The sequence below is a fragment of the Colias eurytheme genome, chromosome 17, assembly GCF_061535395.1.
Source record: "Colias eurytheme isolate Ceu_HAF_F1 chromosome 17, ilColEury1 Martin Lab GWU primary, whole genome shotgun sequence".
NCBI classification, from domain to species: Eukaryota; Metazoa; Arthropoda; class Insecta; order Lepidoptera; family Pieridae; genus Colias; species Colias eurytheme.
This window is the reverse complement of record NC_142996.1, coordinates 8,283,840-8,307,838: the sequence shown is the minus strand read 5'-3', so window position 1 is coordinate 8,307,838 and position 23,999 is coordinate 8,283,840. Positions and strand designations below refer to the sequence as shown.

The 23,999-nt window shown below is 38.8% G+C and overlaps 1 protein-coding gene across 1 annotated transcript in view; it reads right to left on the bottom strand.

Annotated features, from left to right (window-relative positions):
* The window catches only part of cutlet (chromosome transmission fidelity protein 18 homolog), a 29,921-nt gene that overhangs the window by 4,968 nt on the left and 954 nt on the right, over positions 1-23,999 (bottom strand). The window contains exons 3-14 of the mRNA XM_090111549.1: positions 23,784-23,937; positions 23,230-23,412; positions 22,482-22,701; positions 21,724-21,852; positions 21,116-21,281; positions 19,517-19,706; positions 16,304-16,452; positions 15,573-15,804; positions 15,032-15,187; positions 13,713-13,857; positions 12,986-13,086; positions 12,164-12,304 (exon numbers count right to left, since the gene is read on the bottom strand). Coding sequence (XP_089967675.1) covers positions 12,164-12,304; positions 12,986-13,086; positions 13,713-13,857; positions 15,032-15,187; positions 15,573-15,804; positions 16,304-16,452; positions 19,517-19,706; positions 21,116-21,281; positions 21,724-21,852; positions 22,482-22,701; positions 23,230-23,412; positions 23,784-23,937 — 1,966 coding nt within the window. The remainder of the gene's footprint in view (positions 1-12,163; positions 12,305-12,985; positions 13,087-13,712; positions 13,858-15,031; positions 15,188-15,572; positions 15,805-16,303; positions 16,453-19,516; positions 19,707-21,115; positions 21,282-21,723; positions 21,853-22,481; positions 22,702-23,229; positions 23,413-23,783; positions 23,938-23,999) is intronic.

Here is a 23,999-nt window from a genome sequence, read left to right as displayed (position 1 = left end):
ACGACAAACAATTAAAGCGGGCACAAATCATAACACTTTTATTAATCTAAGTATAAAAAATACAAAGAAAATTGTCAAGAATATGAAGCATTCGAAGCTCCCGCACGCCGCGAGTAATTTCGTTCGGTCGCAATATTTCCGATATACTCTCGTCTTTGGTGCCGATAAATCGCGAAACACAGCGCATAAACACAATTTCGCGCTCGTAAAAGTTATCGCACGCGATACGACCTTTATAGCGATACTCGTGTACTTATTGACAATCATGTGCTGATTTAGATGGCGCTTAACGATAATATACTCGCTTGTACCTACATGGGTGACGGGATGTGATCTTTTAAGAGCGGTTTTATGTAGTTACATAAGCGTAGGTGTATGAATTTTTAGCACATGATCTTCACGTTTAGATTGACGATATTGAAGTAGCCTAAAAATTGGACAAGTTACAAGTAATATTATATAAAAATTGGACAAATTACAAGTTATATTATAAGTTTTATAGGTTTCGATTCTTTTTGGTAGTTAATATTCCATATTATTACCTACAACAATTATAAAAAAATCATCTAGTGCAAAAAAAATTAAATACAATGTACCTACCATTAAACATGAATCAGTTAAAACCCTCCCTAAATCAGTTAAAACAAATAACTTGGCACATAACAAAGCAATTACTTGCTCGGCGTTCATTTCAATATTGACAATACTCGAAACTCTTAACCCTCAAGCACTCATCACAAACAGCTATTTTTCCGGTTCGCTGCAGTGGGGTGGGCCCCGCCCTAAACAATACAATCACAACCAATCTGCCGCGCAAATAGGAAAATAGAGTAGCACGGCACAGGGCCGCAGGCGACCTCTCGTATGGAATTTTCTCGGTATTACACCTATCTGCGACTTAATGATGTTTCGTGTGATGTGCTATCTCCCCGCATGACGATTGTCAGATGGTTGGGCGGTAAAGCAATCATTGGGTAATTAATGTGAGATGTTTTGTATTGGTATATGAAATTGCTTTGTTAATGGGAGACTAAATACGCAATTATCAATACGTATAGGAAAATACTCAGTATACAATAAATATATTACACGATACATTGCGTTCAAATTGATTATATAGATACTGGCTGGATTAACTGGACTTTCTATCTATAGGTGATTATGAATCTGTGTTGAATGTTTTCATTGATTTAAAGGTTACATATAAAAAGGAAGTACAGTTGAATATTTGTAAAAGGATTTTGGTAAATAAATAACTTTTCAAGTTTAAGTTGAAATTATCAAAAATATTATATTTATTTATTTATATTTTTGGAGCACATTACAAAATAAAAACACAAAAGGTTATACTTTTCCAACGACTTCACTCAGGTCCCGGTTACGAAGTCTACAATACTAACGACTACTTATAATACCAAATGATATCAAGTCAAAAGCAAATGTATCATCTCTTGAACATGGCGAGTCCGTCCCCCACTTGTATCTCAAGTGAGATCGTCTCGTATCGAACGGGATCTTCTCCAATCCGCGCAATTTTCCGCCGGTCATTTTTCATTGTTTCCCGGAGGCCCCGGGCACACCCCGATACTTATTTGTTCGCCGTAAATATAACCTCCATTGTGTTTACGAGCCGGCCTTATTTGGAAACTTTTTACGGGAACGTAGCAAGATAAATTGACAAACCGCGGCGATAGGGTTGAGTGGATTTCGATTCTATTTCTATGGTAATAACTTTGCGTGATGGGTTATTTTGCAGATTGCCCTTATTTATATCTATTGGAAGAATGTGCTGGTAATACTTTGCCTGAAAACTTACAGATAATTCAGTGCGTTTATAAGTGTTGATTTTAAAAAGCTTTTTACAGAGCTGAAAGATAATTCGTAGTACATATTATTACGTAAACGAATAAATAATTTATTCAAATAAAAACATTCAAATATTGTACGTCAGATTGTTTTTACAGTGATTTTAGAGATGGTCAATAAATACCCATTAACCATTACCAATTCACAAAGGTCCGAAAGTAGTGGTTTATAAATTCACTTTCACTTAAACAACCCTTTTTCTCTCACAAAAAATAACTGATTTTCAATACTGCGATAGTAAAGGTAACTTTTATTGACGATGTTGTGGTCTAAAGGATTATTTAAAGTAGGTAACTAACCAGGGTTGTGAACTTCGTTCTATATCTTATTTTGATACATCTAAATACCCAAGTTTGATGCTTATAATCACAATATTAGAAACTTAGTCCAGTTAATGTGTATTTTTGCTATATTTGTGACAAACGATCCAAATTATTATATCACTTTATACCTACATATGGAGCTAATGGAGGTGGAACCATAAACATAGATATCTCAAAACCTATTTTCAACCTTCAGATGAAGATTCATTAATAGTTATCAGTTTTTAACTAAACAGGGTATTACTATGATGTCTTATAACAATATTTTTTCCAGTGCGGGAAAGTGATGGCGCTAGACGACCTATATAGAGCTGTCTTTTTTCCACACTGGAAATAATACTGCTATAACATGGTATGGGGGCAGGTGATGTGACAGCTTCGTTAGCTTCCTCGAAGACCAATTTAATGCTCTCTAGTAGATTACATTGTGCAAACGATTTCTAAACGGAGTTAAAATTGAGAATTGATACTCCCCCGAGGAGAATGATCGATCGGCTATCAACGTCTATTGCGATTCAATATAGAATTTAAAAATTGTATTAACGTCGAGGTTGCTTACTTTGGAGTTACTTCAATTATGGGTAGGATATTTTTCAATGCATTGCATACAAAATATCAGAAGAATGCCAACAGAAGCCTGCAATTATAATAATAGGTAGGTAGCTATAATTTGATATGACTTACAAGTACATGCCCCATGCACAATCATATGAACTTTCGGACGAGTAATTGATCAGCCTTTTCTAAACTGGCCAATACTTTATTTACTTCATTACGAACTTAATATTGTAGATAATAAGAAAGAAGATAATACATTAGCAATGCGACGATATAACCATCAATTCGGCGTAACAAAAAACGCAATAAGTACGTTAAACGCAAAAACAAAACGGCAATCTGTTTTCCCTTATACCGTTCCACTAAAGCGTATTCATGAAGCGACCACTATTCATGCCTGTAAGGAACTCTATTAAAGCGCGCATAAAAGAAATCTACCCCCAAACAAATTGCCATTAACCCTTGCATTATGAGCGAGTCATTATGCCCCGGGCTCTCTGGTCAAAGAGCTTCCATTGAATGGTGTTTGCGTTAATCAGATACCGCACCGCAATATGCCACATGTTTGTTTTGTGGACGATTACCGCAACGCAACTGTTACTTTTTAATTATTGATCTTTGAAATATAGACAGGAGTTAGTATGTGCCTATGTTTGATATACTTGATGATACCATATGGATTCGTAAACACTGAACTAAGAGTAATGTGTTAACACAGTTAAGCGGTAGTATCATTTGGTATTTAAAAGTTTTTGTACATTATCTGCAATTTGAATATTGATAGTCCTATATTATTTTATTTTTAGAAATATTTTAGAATAGTCAGTCTTGTTTCTAATAATCACGTTTGAATTGCGTGAAATCATTGTTTTAGGGGCATTTATTTAAGCCGCATATAGAGCATCTGTTTGACAAACTGATTTAACAACAAAATACAGCATACCTACTTATCGAGTCTATCCGTAATTCTTGGCACAAAAATACCCCTAAAGATATTACACGAAAATTCTCTCAAAATTATATCCAGTCTCGGCTCCATTCCAACGACCGCATGAAACCAATAAAAGCATTTATTATCTGTGCAACCCGACCAAATATATTCGCGTTACGCTCGTTTAGCAGCTCTGTTTCCGAACGGGTAGACGTCATGGCGCCGAAAAAAGTAACGCCCCGGGCACCGCACATGGCGCGTTCGAATTCGAAAATGATACGCATGTTTAATTTGGAACCGCGTGCCTATTTGAATTTACAACGCAAGTAATCGGACTAGGATTTGTGACAAGATTAGTTACGATAATGGTACAGGGGTGCGCGAGACGACGTGTAATTGTGATTATTGACGTCGGAATAATAACATGGAGAAATAATTATCTAGAACAATAGCAATATCAAATGAATTTTAGTCAACAGTTTAATAAAATGTGTCGTTAAATTAATAATCATTTCCAATCGCTATTTTTTCTTTCTTTTTCTGATATCTACGCCATAATGTGATTTATACCTTAGAAGAACATGCCATAAGCACATAGCTAAAGGTTTTAAAACTATAACGTAGTTATAAGTTTTATATTTTCCATTATAATGACTTAACTAGCCTTTAAAAATTTCAGTTACATTTTACCACCATGCTATTTCATGCCAGATATGATTTTTTAACTAGAATAAAATTTTAATATAGACCTAAATAGAGAACCGAATTTAAGGTTTCATTTACAATTTAAATATCTCATTTATCGAGGAACGCTATTAAAGGCATCATCACACTAAGAACAGGAGGTGAAATCGCGGGGTGCAGCTAGTTATTAGTGTCCGACCGAACTTTCGGTTTCGGTTTCGGTTTCGGCCGAGTTTCGGCCAAAAATCAAGTTTCGGCCGCAGTTTCGGTTTCGGCCAAAATCGGCCGAAACTTTTGCCGAAACCGAAACTTATTTCGCAAGTTCAGTGAACTTAGTTCACACACGTTCACGCTCGCCTAACTTCGTTTTCCTCGGCAACGCTTTGACGGACGCTGTCAAAACGTTGGTTGACCCACGCTGGTGGAAACAATTTTTGATTATCTATGTTGAGATTGGAACTGGGTGTAATAGTAATTAATAATTATTATTTTTATATAAGAGGTACCTAAAAGAGACTGATTATTCTTCTAAAGTCTTCTAAGTACAAATACCAATCCAAAGTATTAAAGACTCTTTAATAAAGAGAAAGATCTCAAAATACCAAAACTTAAGTATTTAAAGTAACAGTAACAATTATTGATTTGATTTAGATGACTGATTTTACTGAGAACTTAATTTGAAAAAGTAATAAAAATTAAAATTGTTATTATTAGATATGATTTGAAAAATATTATTTTTTTATTTTATATTAAACTAGCGGTCCGCCCCGGCTTCGCCCGTGGTACATGTTTACGTTTTCTCTACATAAGAACCATCCTCGTACTTCAAGGAATATAATAAAAAAAGAATTATCGAAATCGGTTCAGCCGTTCTCGAGTTATGCGCTTACCAACACATTTTGCGATTCATTTTTATATATAAGAAAGATAAATGATTACAACAAATTTAATATACTATGTTTTCATTTCATGCCCTAATTAAGGCAAAATAATAGGTAAAATGCACCAAAGTTCAGTATTTTTAGAAATTTCATACTTGACCACGTGAGTTTCGGTTTCGGTTTCGGTTTCGGCCGAAACTGAAGCCACGGCCGAACATTCGGTTTCGGTTTCGGTTTCGGCCTGGAAACCAGTTTCGGTCGGACACTACTAGTTATAGATTGGTTACCTTATGTCAAAATGGCCTAACTTTGGACACCTAAATAAATAAATACCCAGTACAAAAATGTTATGTACCATTATAAACACTGACCACGTTGAAGTAAAACAAGACATGCTTCATGGCTGTAGGAAAATGCGTTGATGTGATCTACAGAGGGTGTGGGTAAAAACTACCTAACAAGCCGTTTCGCTTACGGGCTCCGACCTCAGGCCATGGAAGAGGCGGTAAACATTAAAATGTATAATATTTAAATACATATTTGTTTCGATAAGATTGTTACATAATTAATTTTAAAGTAGCACAGTCAAAATGTGGAAAATTAGTCTGACATAAGGACGAACTGTTTTGCAGATTACCCGAAAGTAGGGTTTTTAATGTACCTAAACTTTCATATTATGATTGATACCTACGTCAAACATTACCTAGATAGTGACCTATAGTGAACAGATGCTTTTAAATTGTTTTTATGTACACCTCTATGCTTATATAAAAAAGCTAACGGTTAACAAACTAAAACAAACATATCATTTGATGAAGAAGGATCTACATTGATTGTACATTGCTATAAATATACTTTGTATTTACTTTTTGAATAATCTTTGTTCCGTTTATTCATAGTGTTAGTATATGTCGCTATATTTATCCCTGACATAAACTCATTGGATCATTGCATCTATCACTATAATATATGCAATACCCAATCTAAAAGATTAATAACAGTAATAAAAAATTACATTTATTTATATTATACAGTAAGATTACATTTCCGCTATTCTCATGGCCTCACTCTAATTCACAATTTGCTGCACACCCGCCCGGGAGCGCAATTCAAATTTCAACACTGCAAATGAATCCGTTAGGAAAAGACAATTTGTGTATCGTGTATGCGGTTATTCCTAACCTAAAGTGCTATCTATTTTATGTAACCTTTTCTGAGGAAATAAATAAAATATCTGTATTAGATGGTTCATTTACCTACTTATAAGCATTTGTTTTTAATCTAGGAATAGGTATAGGTACCTTTGTGTGGACATGTAATAAAATTGCTTGTTCCTTATCACTACTATATACCTATTTATTATCTTTATTATCAACATCATCTTTTGGTCAAAAACACGGCCGTCTTACAAACGATAATCTCCTTATATATAAAAATGAATCGCAAAATGTGTTGGTAAGCGCATAACTCGAGAACGGCTGAACCGATTCCGATAATTCTTTTTTTATTATATTCCTTGAAGTACGAGGATGGTTCTTATGTAGAGAAAACGTAAACATGTACCACGGGCGAAGCCGGGGCGGACCGCTAGTAATTTATATTAACATGCTTAGAATTTTTTTAGGAGCCATTATAATCTGTTTACATCTACAGATTGTTTGAAATTAAATTAATAACAACTCAAAAATCTCCCTTTTCAAAGTCTCTGAAGTATCAAGCTTACCATAATACACATTTGAAACACCACAACCACACCACTAGGTACTCCCAACTGAATCTCGTTAACAAAAATCACTCTTCCCGTATCAATTCGTTTTGATGGAAATAAAATTAATAATTCAGGCCGGGTCTATCTATAGGTCGGGGCTTACGCATAATCCTCGCATGACGAACGGTTCGCCGCTGCAAGGCTGACGTGGAAAAATCTCTCTACCGTGCAAAGGCAGGGTTAGTGGAGTTTTATTAATAACTAATACTTTTATATACGATAAGGGATATTATATGGTATGAGGGGTATAAGGTTATGTTCAGAAATTTTTTGGTAAGATTGATTGGCAATAAATACCTAGCCATTAAAACGATTTGGTTGGATTTTACCATTAGGAACGTAGACCATTTTTTAGAACAGTTAATTTTTTGTAAGCATGGCATATTATGTATTTATTTTTTAACAGTCTCATTTCATCACCGATTTTATCATTTTGATTCCATTTAATATTACGTAACAATAAAGTCTTATTGTATTGTAATTTTCACTGCCACTCCTCGTCAAAATTTCTAAGAATCCTATACCGCTATAATTTGACGAAAGATAATAACGTATCTATAGTCAAAGACTGCATGTTATTGACTTTCCACACTACCACCAGACACTCCAAATCAATTTCATCCAACTCTCTAACCCTAGCGTTAAACGAATAACGGGGGGCCGTCGCCCGCCCGCTTCCGATTGGCCGCCACCCCGGAAGGATATGACCTATAGTTTTTCTTCTTAAGAACTTCCCCTGACATTGTGAGCTTGATTTATATTGCCGGGGGCAGATTGACGATCGCCAGCATCCGGGGCAATCACATCTGCTGGGGCAATTCCGCTGTATATTCGTTTACCCAGCGCATTATGGCAACTCCTTCCGAGTGTTATTGCCGTATTGCGTCATGAGCTTAATGCTTTCACTGATTTTATGGGAGGCGAATTGCTTTTACTGTTCTTGCTAATGGTTTAACATTTTTTGATTAATCGTTGTTAAGGATATTTAGTGAGTCATGTTTTTGTGTGATTTAATTACCTCATTACACATATTGTTATGCATTAGTTTATTTTTTTATTATATTTAACGACATCATTAGCCAAGTACTTGTAAGTTAAACATAAATTATTTTATCATTGACTACATTGATTGATATTTTTACTTGCATTGTATAAAAAATATTTTTAAAATTTTCATGACCTTATTTTTTATTACATAAAATTAAAGTACAATATTTGTAGCAAATCACAATAATTTAGCAGACATTCACAAACGTTTCAGCGAACAAAAGGATAGCATTAGAGGTAATGACGCGGGTGTAATTAAGCCCGCACGGACGGACACACGATATACTTACAGTTCTGCTAATTGCCTTACATTTATCTAATGCGGACATTTTGTGTAATCATGGTTTAAGTGTTAATCAAAGTATACTGTTTACACTTATAATTAATTTTGTCAAAATCAGTCGACGTTACATTTAGTAAGCGTAAATGCTTATTTTTCTATTTTTTTTTTATATGATCTGGTCAATTACAAATAATCGGTATACAAATATATAAATGAACATGACGTACATACTAATATGATAAAAGCAAAAAAATCAAGTCAGTTCAATAAAAAAAACACAAAAAATCACAAAAAATTTGATCGCACCACCGTCCAAACCCATTAGGTAACAAAAACAGATCGAACCTCGCAAAAGAGCTTACGAACAAAGGCATTTAAGAGGTCCGTCTATTTCCTAAAGAAAAAATCCGAGAGGGCCGCTCTATTAGCCGCTATTACTGCACTCAAGCGGCCATTACCCGTACCGCCCAGATAATAAATTTAGAAACCATTCTAGCTTTTATCCACGACTATTTGTTAATGATATAGATGTTTAATTCTTGTTTTTATTGCTTGTGTTGTTGTTTTGTTAATGTTTATTGGCGGGTATTTATATTTAATTTTTATATTGAATTATTATTATTGGGTATTTGATTGTTAGAACGTCTGGAAATGTCATGTGTATGTCTAACAAAAAATGTAGGTAGGCAATAGAAACAGTATACTTACTTTGTGTCTAAATTCTAAACTATTAGTCCATGAAAAACTTAATAAAATTAATTACTCGAAACTGATTTCTAAAGCGGTGTTTCTTAATTTACAGCGTTTTTATTTTTATCGTGAAAGGGTCAGCAAAATCACAATAATGGGCAAACGGATATAAAGGAAATCTCTAATGGTAAGGTGATTGCTTGTTGTTTTGAAGTGAAACTTCTATAAGCGCGTTGAGAGTAAGATATCAGGGTTGCGTCATGGCAATCTTGCCATAGAAGTTTCACTTCTGACACGTGTGCTCGGCACACACATTATTTTTTGTACACTAAATCAAACTATGTATGTCATTTCACTAAAACTCTATTTATATTTTAATGATTTAATGGAAACTTTAAAAAATAAATCCAAAACGTTATAAATATCTTAATTTCATTGTTTTTGCGTAATTTTTATAAAATTGACACTGACATCATTGCTTATGAAGGGTCTTGCAAAAATAATTGACGTCGAATAACTCGCCATTAACGGAAACGAAAAATCTACAAGGAAATGTTAGGTTCGTCGTACAGGAGAAGAATGCTATAGTGGCGACGGCAGAAGTAGCCTCTGCCGTTTGCAACTTGTCGTTCGTCTGTTAGAATGCTAAGTTGTAAAAAATAAAAGACAACTATTTTAAAGCTTTCTTGAAATTAACGTAATAATAATCAATTTTAATGCAGCCTGGGCGTTCATTGGGTTCACAGCCTGATTTGGATAATACGCTCTTTACATGATTTAGTTCTCTCAAACATTTCTTCTTTATTAAATGCAAAAGAAGTCTTAACTATGAAAAACGAATTCATCTTATAATTATAAAAAAAAAACTTTTATAGCATTTGCTCCAGTGTACGCCAACCCTAACCCAGTTTGCAAGAGAATTCTTTTGTGAGTTTTAATAGAGTCTGCCACAACCCTTTTATTGTGATTAGTTATTGTATTTACGGGGGCCACACTGCTCTCAGCTTTTAATGGCTATTACAATTTCAAACTTGTCCCCTTTGAACTTTGAATTTCCACGATTTCTGACGAGATTTTAAAGAATTCGCTCATTTTTCCAGCTCAATTTTTAATGTGATAAATGACACTTTAGGACGGCAATTGTATTTCTGTAGAGACAGAAACAGATTGTAAAATTTATTTGAACTGGGACGAAATATCTTGAAATGAATGGAAAATTATCATTAGCAACACGCTAGAGAGCAATGGCAAAAAAATGATCACCCATCGAATTTATGGCCCCACCAACCGTTGCCTAACCTCGGCTTCTATTATTAGTACCACGATAGTTGAAATTTTAAATTACAATTGTCTAACTATTACAGTTCATGATACCACCTGAGGACAGAAAGCCTCTGTAGAGCTGGCGAAGTTTTATATGGTGTTTTTTTCCCTTTAGTACGGAATCCAAAAAATGATTCCACCAACCACGTATCTCCAGAAACAAATTAACCACTGAATGGCAGCTTAGCAATAACTAACACAGTCTTAGTTCCGCCTCTAGCGGTAGCATCATGTCTAAAGAGCTAAGCCTAGTTTTCTAGTTTTAAATATGGTGCCGTTTTTGGCTACGGAACCCTAAAAAGATTTCGCCAGACACGTATCTCCAGAAACAAATTAACCACTGAATGGCAGCTTAGCAATAACTAACACAGTCTTAGTTCCGCCTATAGTAGTAGCGTCATCGCTGAAAAGCGAAGTCTTTTAAATATGGTGCCGTTTTTGCCTACGGAACCCTAAAAAAGATTTCGCCAGACACGTATCTCCAGAAACAAATTAACCACTGAATGGCAGCTTAGCAATAACTAACACAGTCTTAGTTTTGCCTCTAGTGGTTTCGTCATTACACGTTGAATACGCTGTTTGCGCGCTTGATGGAATATATTAGTAGCATTTGAACGATACGAATGTCCGTTTTGTTCGACACGGAATGAGTTTTGTCTTGTGTCATGTGAACGTGTAATTGCTATGGGGATAGTGTATAGATGGGTGGAATTGGGTCAGAGAGGCTTATTAATGATTTTGAAAAATAGGTTTAAAACTGTAGCACAGAATACATAATAGTAGCTAAACGCTACACAACGGACACTCTCCGCCTCCCGCCAAAATTAAACACTTACCTCACCCCGCACGATCAGTCTAAAAATGGTCCACATTTTTCTGCAAGGACGATACGCAACGAAGATTGACAACATTAATCAAATTGACTTAAAGTAATTTATTATTTTGGATTTGTGATTATCGTTTTTCGTAGAAAATTTTGTGCTGTTTACGGATGTATTTTATCAGAAAAACGCGAATTTTTTTTTCGCTAGTCACAAATGTGCCAACCATAAAGCGTTAACACACACATTTGCAGTCTCTACAGTGTGACTGTCAAAACGATAATTTTGTATGGAGTGTCCGGGGTGTGACTGTAGTATGGAAAACGCTAGATAAAAAGGTGTAATGTGGAAACGAATCGAGACAATGTTTCATAGGTTTAAAACTGTAAGGAAATGTGCAAATATATGTGCTATAATAGAGACACTGTTTTAAATCTCACGACACACATGAATATATGGCCAAATTACTAGATCCACAGAGCCGTGGAAGAATATCAACCAATACCCGCGGTTATAAAATCGGCTGGACGGAACACAGTGGGGTTTTAGTCTATAACAATACGACATAACCCACGGGTCCTTCCCCGGGGTCGTGGGTATCTATGCAAATTGCCAAATTTTCACACTTAAAAAAAGGCGGGTCCACACAGAGCGAGAAACCTAAATCGGAAATTAGAAATAGTAAAAAAAACTTCTTAGAGTAATTACAATCTTTGATAGTAACATTTTTACCCGTTGATAACTTTAAGAGAAGACAAGTCGTGTCGTTTACTCTCTTTTCTACACTTCATAATTTTGAGAGAGTTTAAATGTGACAAAAAATTGAAAATATCAAACAATTAAGTTTTTCTTAGGTAATCAAATTTGAATTAATTCTCATTTTTTATTTCAGTTTTGAAAACACCAAAAAATATAGCTTTTGTCATTATCAGGCAATCAATTTTTATAACAATTACTAATAAAGTTAAAAATAATTAAATTAACTTACTTGTGGTGTAGATTTCTCAACTACCCTCGGTTGCAATCTCTGCAAGTGATTTGGTAATTTGGTGTCCATTTGCAGTTTTCCTTTATCGATGACTTTTGTTTTTGCCTTATTTGTATCCTGATTCTTGGAGTTTCTGGTCATCTAAAATTAAATTGTTATTTATAATTTTATTAAATAATAGTTGCAGACGTAGATTTGTAAATAAAAAAAAGTTAAAATCGATTATTTTTGAGTAAAATTATAACAAACAAAAACAATATCGTATCATTACATAGTATAAAACAAAGTCGCTTTCCGAGATCTGTGTGTCTGTATGCTTAAGGGCCGATTTTTCAATGCTTGGATAAAACTTATCCGTCCAATAAAGTATTGCACGATAATATTAAAATGTCACGTAATCTGTCAAATACGGGCAATTAGAATTCGTTTTTAAAATGGTAGTTTTATACATTACTAGCCGCTCCGCGCGGTTTCACCCCCGTGGCTCCTCTCCTGTTGATCGTAGCGTGATGGTATATAGCCTATAGCCTTCCTCGATAAATGAGCTATCTAACACCGAAAGAATTTTTCAAATCGGACCAGTAGTTCCCGAGAATAGCGCGTTCAAACAAACAAACAAACAAACAAACAAACTCTTCAGCTTTATAATATTAGTATAGATTCGACGAATAAGTTTTATCCAAGCATTTAAAAATCGGCCCTTAATCTTGAAAACTACGCAACGGATTTTGATGTGATTTTTTTTAAATCGATAGTTGTTAGGGTTTAAACAACACGGGCGGAGCCGCGGAAGGAAAGCTAGTTAAATAATATAGTATAAACAATCCATACCATTTGATCATTCCTCCTAATCATTTCCAATTGCTGTTCCGTTGCTATCGCTTGTCGAACTGCTGGCGGTGGCTTTACTCTGTCTTCATTACCTGTAGATTTAATTATAATATACTAAAAATAGCGATTAAATGATAATTTCTAATTTAGATAAAAAAAAATTCACAGCTTGATAATCAATTTATCATAAAAAATCAATTTCTAAAAACTGAAATCATCCATACTAATATTATAAATGCGAAAGTAACTCTGTCTGTCTGTCTGTTACTCAATCACGCCTAAACTACTTAACCAATTTGCATGAAATTTGGTATGGAGATATATATATACCCGAGAAAGGACATAGGCTACCTTTTATTGCGAAATATGTACCACGGGCGAAGCCGAGGCGGACCTCTAGTTTAATATATGTGTATGATTGATACTGCTTTCCCAATCGGTGGTAAATGTTAAAACTTAAAATATGTTAAAGTGTCTCTAGTGCTTCTAGAGAGAAAAGTGCTTCTACATGAAGTCTAATTGAATAAATAAATGTTTGAGTTTGGATTTGATAAGCTTTTGGATCTGAGCTGCATACGGAAAGCGCGCTCTTGCACTACGCGTAGTCGGGATACGGTGTGCATGCTCAATGTCGATGAATAGCTATAAAGGGTCACTATTGCAACTTGTGTTTATTCTGAATTGTGTATTGTGATGTGTATAAAATACAATATCTCACTAAGGAAGGCCACTCTCTGCACGTCGGGCTCGAGCACGAACGCATATAACCCGTCAGCTGCCCGCTGCTGTATGTACTGCAGCCCGTAGTCGCACATTGCACCCGCTGTTATAGATACACTTGCACGCTCGTTTTCGGTACATAGCTGTAAAGAGAATATACAGACAGACCGTAAAACATCTAGCAAATAAAAAAAAATTGGTTGTCTGTAAAGTCGGTTTACTGACGATAGTTGAACGTGACAACGTCCGATTGCGCTTCTTTGTCGCTCATTCCGCGCTCTCGCTTGCACTTCAAGCCTTACATGGAACGCCTCGGAGCGAGGTAACGCCGCATGAGTCATGTTTTTTCGTGCGTGCAGCCGGCTGTATCGAATTATAAGACGTTGTCACGTCAATAATAGAATTATACAGACAGACCGTAAAACATCTAGCAAATAAAAAAAGAGCGTGCGTGCCGAGCACACGTGTCAAAAGTGAAATTTCTTTGGCAAGATTTAAAGATACCAAAATTGGAGCCTTACTTACTCCATGACATGACGGTATTGTCATGACGCGACCTAAAAATTTTACTCTGAACGCGCCTAAAGATGTTTCACTTCAAAAAAAAGCATTGATGTTTTTTGTAAAAAGCTAACCATCCACGCAAACAATTCAACGCGTAAGCTACGCGCAAAGCTTGAACAGCGTGTAGCTTGATAGCTCGTAGCTTGTTAGCGCGTAGCTTGTCAGCTCGTAGCTTGTCAGCGCGTAGCTTGTCAGCGCGTAGCTTGTCAGCGCGTAGCTTGTCAGCCCGTAACTTATCAGCTCGTAGCTTGTCAGCGCGTAGCTTATCAGCTCGTAGCTTGTCAGCGCGTAGCTTGTCAGCGCGTAGCTTGTCAGCGCGTAGCTTATCATCTCGTAGCTTGTCAGCGATTAGTCAACGAGTCAGCGTTGAAAATGCTTCATGAAAGTTATTTTTAAGTTTATTTTTCGCCTCATACATGCGAATTAACCATCTAACCAACTTTGTATGCAGACTTTTAATATAAAAATGTATGGTAAATATTTTTAATGTACTTTGACCATCATAAGCTTCTACAACTGGTCTAATTGAATGAATATATGAGTTTATACATGTACCAAAACTATAAGATGTACATTTTGTCTTTTAATTTAAAAAATGTCTGACGGCTCTGAGATCTTGCTCTAGTACAAATTTAATATAACGCCCTCTAGTTATATAGTTTCATACTTTCAAAATTATAATTTCTGCTAATAAATTTCACATATTCATGTAGATACAAATTATTTTGAACTAACATCGATGTTTATATTTACCTGAACATTAGCCGATCTAAGCTGGGGTGACAATAAATACGGTAATATAGGTAATACATCCAGAGTCAGCGCTGTCTTTGTTGTTTGTACAGCGGGGACACTGCCTTTCCACACTGACGATACTATACTTTCTAATTCGGTTTTCTTACGTGACATCTGCAAAAAGGAATATATTTTGAACTGGTTAATCAAAAACTAATACTAGTTAAAAAAAATATAGTAAAAAACTTAGTCTTTTGTTGTTGTAATAGTTTATCATAGGATATGTTTAATATTAAATAATTGTTGTAACGGGATATACCAAAGATTACCTTGTAGCTATTAATCCTTATTTAAGACCTGTTTGTTAAAACATAAATATGTATTACAAATAATTACTAGAAGTAAAAAATGGCACAAATGAACTACTATATATAATTATATTCCAAAAAATGTAGCCCCTGAGATTAATTTTTTTCCATACACAGTACAGTTTGTAAGTACATAAAGAAAGTTCTATTAAAACGGACACTAGATGGCGCTATAACAAAAAACCGCTCACCTCTTGCGCCTGCATAGGAAATTTCACCCGTATAGGTTGTCTAGACGCCAATATATGGTAACACCGTGCCAGACAGTATGGCAACATTCCATATAACGAATAGTTTTGTTTCCTCAACGTCCACGTATATATGAGATCGTATAAACGCAGCCAGGACGTCGTTTCGCACGCGGCGTGTAAACGCGCGTCTACACGGGCGGTTGTGTAGTTCTCGAATATTCCGTCCGCTAGTCTGTAAGGTTTGAGGTTATGTTTAATAGGGGGAATATAACATAATTATCAATACTTGGGTAGCGAGAAAAAGCTGTATTTATTTTATTGACATTTTTATAAGAGGTCAAACAAAGATCTCAAAAATGGAAGTTGGAAAAGTTGTTTTATTTACCAAAAACAATCAAATCTAAATGTTTATAATGATGACATTAGGGACAGATGGCATGATGGTTAATCGACTGAATCGATGTTTTATAGCTTTAAAAAAGAGTAGAAAGTAAACGAATGAAGAATATTATTTTGGAAAGAACATAATAATAAACTGATAAAAACATAACAATATCTGGAATTGAAATTGTAATCTTAAACAATATGCTTTTCATCGAAAAATTGTAAATTAAAAATTGTACAGCTCATTTTTTTTGCATACAAATATTTTTATTTCTTTTTAATATCATCATTTGCTAAAAATTAGAATTAGTTTTATAACCCAATTTTTATTATTATTTAGTATTTACCTATCATACTCCCCCGCAGCCTGTATAACTTTCAACACTGCATTGGGATCCTTATCATTAATAGTGAAGATCGCTTGTAGCGCTTGCATCATGGTCTTATTGCAGTCTTTCATGCCCACTGATGTGTTCTCTATGTCTTCTATACTTAACTGTAACAATGTTTACATTTAATTGAATTGTTATGGTTAACTATAGTCGGCACGGCGAAACATGATCCCTATGACACTGACAGTTTTTCCCAAGACAAAACCTTGTAATGGCGTCACCATTAAATTAGAAACGTATTGGAGGAGTCTAAAAATGGCATTAATTAATTTTTATGAAGCTTTATGCCAATACCTTGATATTTCTTTGGAATTATAACAATTCTTAATATTTACGGGAAATAATTTGAATCTGACTTTACGTTTACGTCCTGCAAAACTTATATCGTTTGGTATTTATCGACTAGTGCGGCCAGTATCGATAAACAAATGTCGGAAAGATAATGGAAATGAGTGCATATTTTTACAACCGAAAATCAAACCAAATAAAGTTTACCTATGACAACATTAGTTTTTTAGACAAATTATATGGGGACATTTATTTTCATGATAATATACATATACACTAGCGAATACGTGTTTATCGGGTTAAAAGTTACGATAAAATAATAATCATCTTTTCATTTTTTGGAAAACTTTCGTTTTACTTATTATAACTTACTTACTTAATCGATGCTAAAAAAAACTAAATTAATATAACAACAGCATAATAGACGATAAAAATTTTAGTTAAAAATGCAGTTTATATTATTTGTAAAAAAACATGTTTACCGACGTGGCTGAATGCGAGCCACGTCTTTGCCTATAAAATAATAAAATATCGACACGACCCATCACTAACACGAACTGTCATAGGAATCAAGATTCGCCGTGCCGACTATAGATAGCTAGAGGTGAAAATTATTATTAAATGGGCGGGGAAAGGAGGATATTGGATCATTTAATTTTATAAAAATGAATCTGATACTGCAGTTTTAGTTTTCATCAAATTTCGTTTACCACGGCCACGTGGCATTCGCTTGAAAACGTCATTTGAAGATTTTTATTTGTTTCATTTTTTCCTGGTTTTGTTCCGGCTGAAAATTTCACTTGGCCTCACTGCCTCCTGTCCCCACCACACACGACGCACCGCTCGCACTTGGCCCCTTGCCCCCGCCCCTGCCCCCCGCCCCGCCCCGCTCACCTGCCCGCCCCGCGCCTTGCAGAAGCTCAGCACGTGCAGCGCGCTGCGCACGTCGCCCTGCGCGCGCGCCGCCAGCGCGGACAGCAGCCCCTCGCCCCCGCCCCCGCCCCGCTCACCTGCCCGCCCCGCGCCTTGCAGAAGCTCAGCACGTGCAGCGCGCTGCGCACGTCGCCCTGCGCGCGCGCCGCCAGCGCGGACAGCAGCCCCTCGCCCCCGCCCCCGCCCCGCTCACCTGCCCGCCCCGCGCCTTGCAGAAGCTCAGCACGTGCAGCGCGCTGCGCACGTCGCCCTGCGCGCGCGCCGCCAGCGCGGACAGCAGCCCCTCGCCCCCGCCCCCGCCCCGCTCACCTGCCCGCCCCGCGCCTTGCAGAAGCTCAGCACGTGCAGCGCGCTGCGCACGTCGCCCTGCGCGCGCGCCGCCAGCGCGGACAGCAGCCCCTCGCCCCCGCCCCCGCCCCGCTCACCTGCCCGCCCCGCGCCTTGCAGAAGCTCAGCACGTGCAGCGCGCTGCGCACGTCGCCCTGCGCGCGCGCCGCCAGCGCGGACAGCAGCCCCTCGCCCCCGCCCCCGCCCCGCTCACCTGCCCGCCCCGCGCCTTGCAGAAGCTCAGCACGTGCAGCGCGCTGCGCACGTCGCCCTGCGCGCGCGCCGCCAGCGCGGACAGCAGCCCCTCGCCCCCGCCCCCGCCCCGCTCACCTGCCCGCCCCGCGCCTTGCAGAAGCTCAGCACGTGCAGCGCGCTGCGCACGTCGCCCTGCGCGCGCGCCGCCAGCGCGGACAGCAGCCCCTCGCCCCCGCCCCCGCCCCGCTCACCTGCCCGCCCCGCGCCTTGCAGAAGCTCAGCACGTGCAGCGCGCTGCGCACGTCGCCCTGCGCGCGCGCCGCCAGCGCGGACAGCAGCCCCTCGCCCCCGCCCCCCGCCCCCGCCCCGCTCACCTGCCCGCCCCGCGCCTTGCAGAAGCTCAGCACGTGCAGCGCGCTGCGCACGTCGCCCTGCGCGCGCGCCGCCAGCGCGGACAGCAGCCCCTCGCCCCCGCCCCCGCCCCGCTCACCTGCCCGCCCCGCGCCTTGCAGAAGCTCAGCACGTGCAGCGCGCTGCGCACGTCGCCCTGCGCGCGCGCCGCCAGCGCGGACAGCAGCCCCTCGCCCCCGCCCCCGCCCCGCTCACCTGCCCGCCCCGCGCCTTGCAGAAGCTCAGCACGTGCAGCGCGCTGCGCACGTCGCCCTGCGCGCGCGCCGCCAGCGCGGACAGCAGCCCCTCGCCCCCGCCCCCGCCCCGCTCACCTGCCCGCCCCGCGCCTTGCAGAAGCTCAGCACGTGCAGCGCGCTGCGCACGTCGCCCTGCGCGCGCGCCGCCAGCGCGGACAGCAGCCCCTCGCCCCCGCCCCCGCCCCGCTCACCTGCCCGCCCCGCGCCTTGCAGAAGCTCAGCACGTGCAGCGCGCTGCGCACGTCGCCCTGCGCGCGCGCCGCCAGCGCGGACAGCAGCCCCTCGCCCCCGCCCCCCGCCCCCGCCCCGCTCACCTGCCCGCCCCGCGCCTTGCAGAAGCTCAGCACGTGCAGCGCGCTGCGCACGTCGCCCTGCGCGCGCGCCGCCAGCGCGGACAGCAGCCCCTCGCCCCCGCCCCCGCCCCGCTCACCTGCCCGCCCCGCGCCTTGCAGAAGCTCAGCACGTGCAGCGCGCTGCGCACGTCGCCCTGCGCGCGCGCCGCCAGCGCGGACAGCAGCCCCTCGCCCCCGCCCCCGCCCCGCTCACCTGCCCGCCCCGCGCCTTGCAGAAGCTCAGCACGTGCAGCGCGCTGCGCACGTCGCCCTGCGCGCGCGCCGCCAGCGCGGACAGCAGCCCCTCGCCCCCGCCCCCGCCCCGCTCACCTGCCCGCCCCGCGCCTTGCAGAAGCTCAGCACGTGCAGCGCGCTGCGCACGTCGCCCTGCGCGCGCGCCGCCAGCGCGGACAGCAGCCCCTCGCCCCCGCCCCCGCCCCGCTCACCTGCCCGCCCCGCGCCTTGCAGAAGCTCAGCACGTGCAGCGCGCTGCGCACGTCGCCCTGCGCGCGCGCCGCCAGCGCGGACAGCAGCCGCGGGGCCACGCGCAGCCGCTCACACTTGGCCACGGCGCCCAAGCGAGCGGATAAGCGAGACGCGCTTACACCGCTCACGGTCACTATTAGAGCTACTGGCCTGTAATAATAATCATCATCATCATCATTGTCAGCCTACACTTGTCCACTGCTGGACATAAGCCTCAGTCATGGCACGCCACTAATATAAAGTAATAATAATAATAAAAACGTTTATTTGTGAGAAACAAAAATCTCCCGTTTCGTAGTTTGGTCCTTCGAACCGAATTTGCCAGAAGCGACTTTAGTTTCCAGAAGATAATTATGGAAAGATTCATTCTTCTCATTTCAAAAGTGTTTATAGCTTTTCTAAAAACAGTTTTAAAATCGCAAAAAAAATCGTTTCTATCATTTTCATCGTTCTTGTTATAAAGTGTTTAACAAGAAAAAATTATTGCTGAATTTACCAATTTTAATGGAAATTAAAACTGCATGATTGAATTTTAAAAAATAATCAAAACCATTGATTTAAAAAAAACGCACACCCTTTAATATTATTACACTATACTCGGCACGGCGAAACATGATCCCTAAGACACTGATATTATTCCCAAGACACGACCTTGTAATTACTGATATTCCGTTGGAATTATAACAATTCTTAACATTTACGAGAAATTATTTCAATCTGTCTTTTCGTTTACGTCCTGCAAAACTAACATCGTTTGGTATTTATCGACTAGTGCGGAAAGTATCGGTAAACAAATATCGATAATGGAAATGAGTGCATGGAAAATTTTATTACCAAATAGTGAGACTATACCTGAAAAATATCTATTTACCTATGATAACAAATGTTTTTCAGACAAACTAAATTTTGAAAAGAAAAGCTATTTTCATGATAAAATATACACTAGCGAATACGTGTTTAATTGGTTAAAAATTACGAGAAAATGATAAGGTGCATTTTTATTTTTTGGAAATCTTTCGTTTTACTTAGGTACCTACTTAATATATGCTAAAAAACTTAAATTAAGACAACAACAACCTATTACTTACACGTTAAATTTTTTTGCTAATAATGCAGTTTATAATATTTGTCAAAACATGTTTACCGACGTGACCGAATGCAAGCCACGTCTTTGCCTATAAAATAATGAAGTATCGACACGACCCATCATACGAGCAATCACTAACACGAACTGTCATTGGATCCAAGATTCACCGTGCCGACTATAATTGCAACAAATCTTGACAAGTAATAACGCTACAATAGTTCTCATGGTCTCATTATGGCCATGGTATGTATTATCGTCATGGTATGTATGTCGGTTTACTGACGATAGTTGAACGTGACAACATCCGATTGTGCTCCTCTGTCGCTCGTTCCGAGTTCTCGCTTGCACTTCAAGCCACATGGAGCGCCTCAGAGCGAGGTAACGCCGCATGAGTCATGTTTTTTCTAGAGTGCAGCAGGCTGTATCGAATTATAAGACGTTGTCACGTCAAAGAAAATTATGTACCACATACCTTAGCGGCCTTAGAGATGTCGCATATAAATCATTACAGATGGCTATCACAGGTCGTTTTAACGGATGTGTTTTATTCTTTTTCTTGCTGTCTTCTTTCTTAGTACTTGCTGTACACCACTTGACTAAAAGTTCTACCGTTTGTATTGGAGCACCATCTATTTCATCTGAAATATATAATTCAGAAGTGAGAATTATGTATCATGTATTCACAATTTTTTTTAATTAAATGATTAAGGTGCGCTATTATTTTGGGATAATAACTTTCCTTTATAGAAAGAAAACTATTAATAAGAATAAGTAATTTTAAATTCTTGTGCATTGCAAATTTTATCATCTCTCGATCCTAAATTCAATTCGGGAAATTTTATTATTTTGCCAAATTATAGGTTGGTTTTATTACCTCCTTGTTCATTTATATAATCAAGAAATGTTAACATAACATATCAAAATGAAAAAAAGGCGAACCAATGATTGTATTATTCAAAAGGAATTTAATCCAAATTTTTGATTGTCATGAAGCGAAATTGAACCATAACCGTGAATTTGAAAAACGTGTCAAATAAGGTCTCAATTCGATTAAAACTTCTTAGTAAAATATTAACATACCTAATATAAGACAATTCGGTCGTTTATCAGCATCCAGCACTGATCTCATTAAAGTTGCACTCTGTAGAGCTGTCTGGAAAGCTTCAGTACTTCTTTCATCTGATGCGTTTAGTTCCACTGGCCTGTAACCTGACATTCTACTTTATTTTTAGGGTGAAATACTTCACCAATTTGTAAATCTTTTTAAAGATAATGCTAATAAATAATACTAAAAATAAAACTTGTTAACCATTTCGTCCACTCTTTATACATATTTTAACGTGATAACGTTTTTAAAATCGTTTTAGTCGGGTGACATGTTCAGAAACTTGTGTCACACCAAAACCTCACGAGCGCGATCGCAGGTATAACGAGAGAGAGACGGACCGATCTCCCGTCTCATCTCGAGCGGTGCCACCAATAAGACGTTATCACGTAAACATCTCGATCATAAACCTACTTTACAAACAACCAATTTTTTTAAATGGATTTTCCTTGCTTTATAGAAAAAATTATAAGATCTCTGTAACATTGACCAGTAAAAATGTGCACCAATCGCCAAATTGGATCACTCTTTTTCTTGTGTACTTTATTATTGTCAAAAAAAATTGTATACTAAATATAACCTCAATACACTTTTGAATATCAATATTTTTTTTTTCCAAAAATAAACTCAAAATGTAAAAAATACATAAAACGTTACAAATATAGCCTCCATACTTTGTGTCAATTTTTATTTTCCAAAAACGTCAACATACAACTACTAATAAACACGCTACCTGCTAATCTAGCCAACAGATGAGCCAATGTCGTCTTCCCCACCCCAGGCGGACCACATAGCAACGCTACTTTATGATGAGGCCGGCCATCTTCATCTATCTCGACCTCAGTATCCTTTTTACCCTTCCACTTGTTTGTGAGTTGAAACTGGCCGGTTCGTTTGCTGAATTTGTTCGCCTCGTGAGGGTCTTTCGTTTTGACCTCCTTTTTGAAAACTATCTGCAATTAAAAAACGTTTTTTAGTAAAACAGGTTGTACACTATTCTAATTTATTCAGAAGATTATTTAGTGAAAACATTATTATTACACTAAGAATTTTACCTATGCTACTTACTTAAAAAAAGAAAGTGAATTTTAAAAGTTCTTTAAAAATACATTCATGAGCCATAATTTAACTAGAAAAAGAAAATGTATTCACATTGAATTTGATATTTTGGTTTTATGGCCTTCAAATGCTTTATAAATATAAATTTATAAAGAATAGAAAAACTGCCCGCCTCATGATCGAATTTTTTTTTATTCTTTTTGACGTGACAACGTCTTAAAATTCGATAGTGCCGGCTGCACGCACGAAAAAACATGACTTATGCGGCGTTACCTCGCTCTGAGGCGTTCCATGTAAGACTTGAAGTGCAAGCGAGAGCGAACGAGCAACAAAGAAGCACAATCGGACGTTGTCACGTTCAACTATCGTCAGTAAACCGACTTTACAGACAACCAATTTTTAATTTATATGTAGTACATTACCTTATCCCATAAGTGTAGCCAATGTAACAAGGCCCTATTTACTGGCTCTTCAGACAGTAAGTCCACATATGATGTGGGTCTATACTTATCCACCCATAGATCTGCATTCTCTATGGTCTGGGTCGCTATTATATCTGCTTCTGTTTCCTGTACTGTGTTCTCTGCTTTTTCTTTGCTCTCTAACTGAAATTAAATAATTATCCTAAGTAAATCCTAGTCTAAATTCAACAGATATTGATTAAAGTGAATAGTAAAATTGTAGCACCAGAATGACTGGTATATGGAAATCCAAAAGGCAAAAATTAATTTAATATTTTTTAACATACACTACACAAAAAGTTATTATTTTTAACACATTTATTGATCACCTCTTTCACCTATAAGATACTTTTGGGTGTTTTTTTTTTAAAGTTTTGTGAGACTAAATATAAATATAAAATAATCTAATAAAGTACACTCATTTTAATTTAACTACCAGTATCTGCTTTCATATCATTAAGTTATTTATTTATTAACATATTATAACTCAACTATTTTATTTATTTACTACTTACTATCTTCCTAGCTTCTACCCACACAGGGGCAAAAGTAGATTGTAGTGACAGTTCATTGGTACATGCATCCAGTGATTTATCCCAAGATTCCTCTGACTCTAGCCGCACATACACACGGTCACCATCTGAATTTGTTAACGGCATGAATGGCCATCTGAAAGTTGACAAAAATATGTGTTAGATATTAACTTTATACCTGGGTAATTTTATTATACA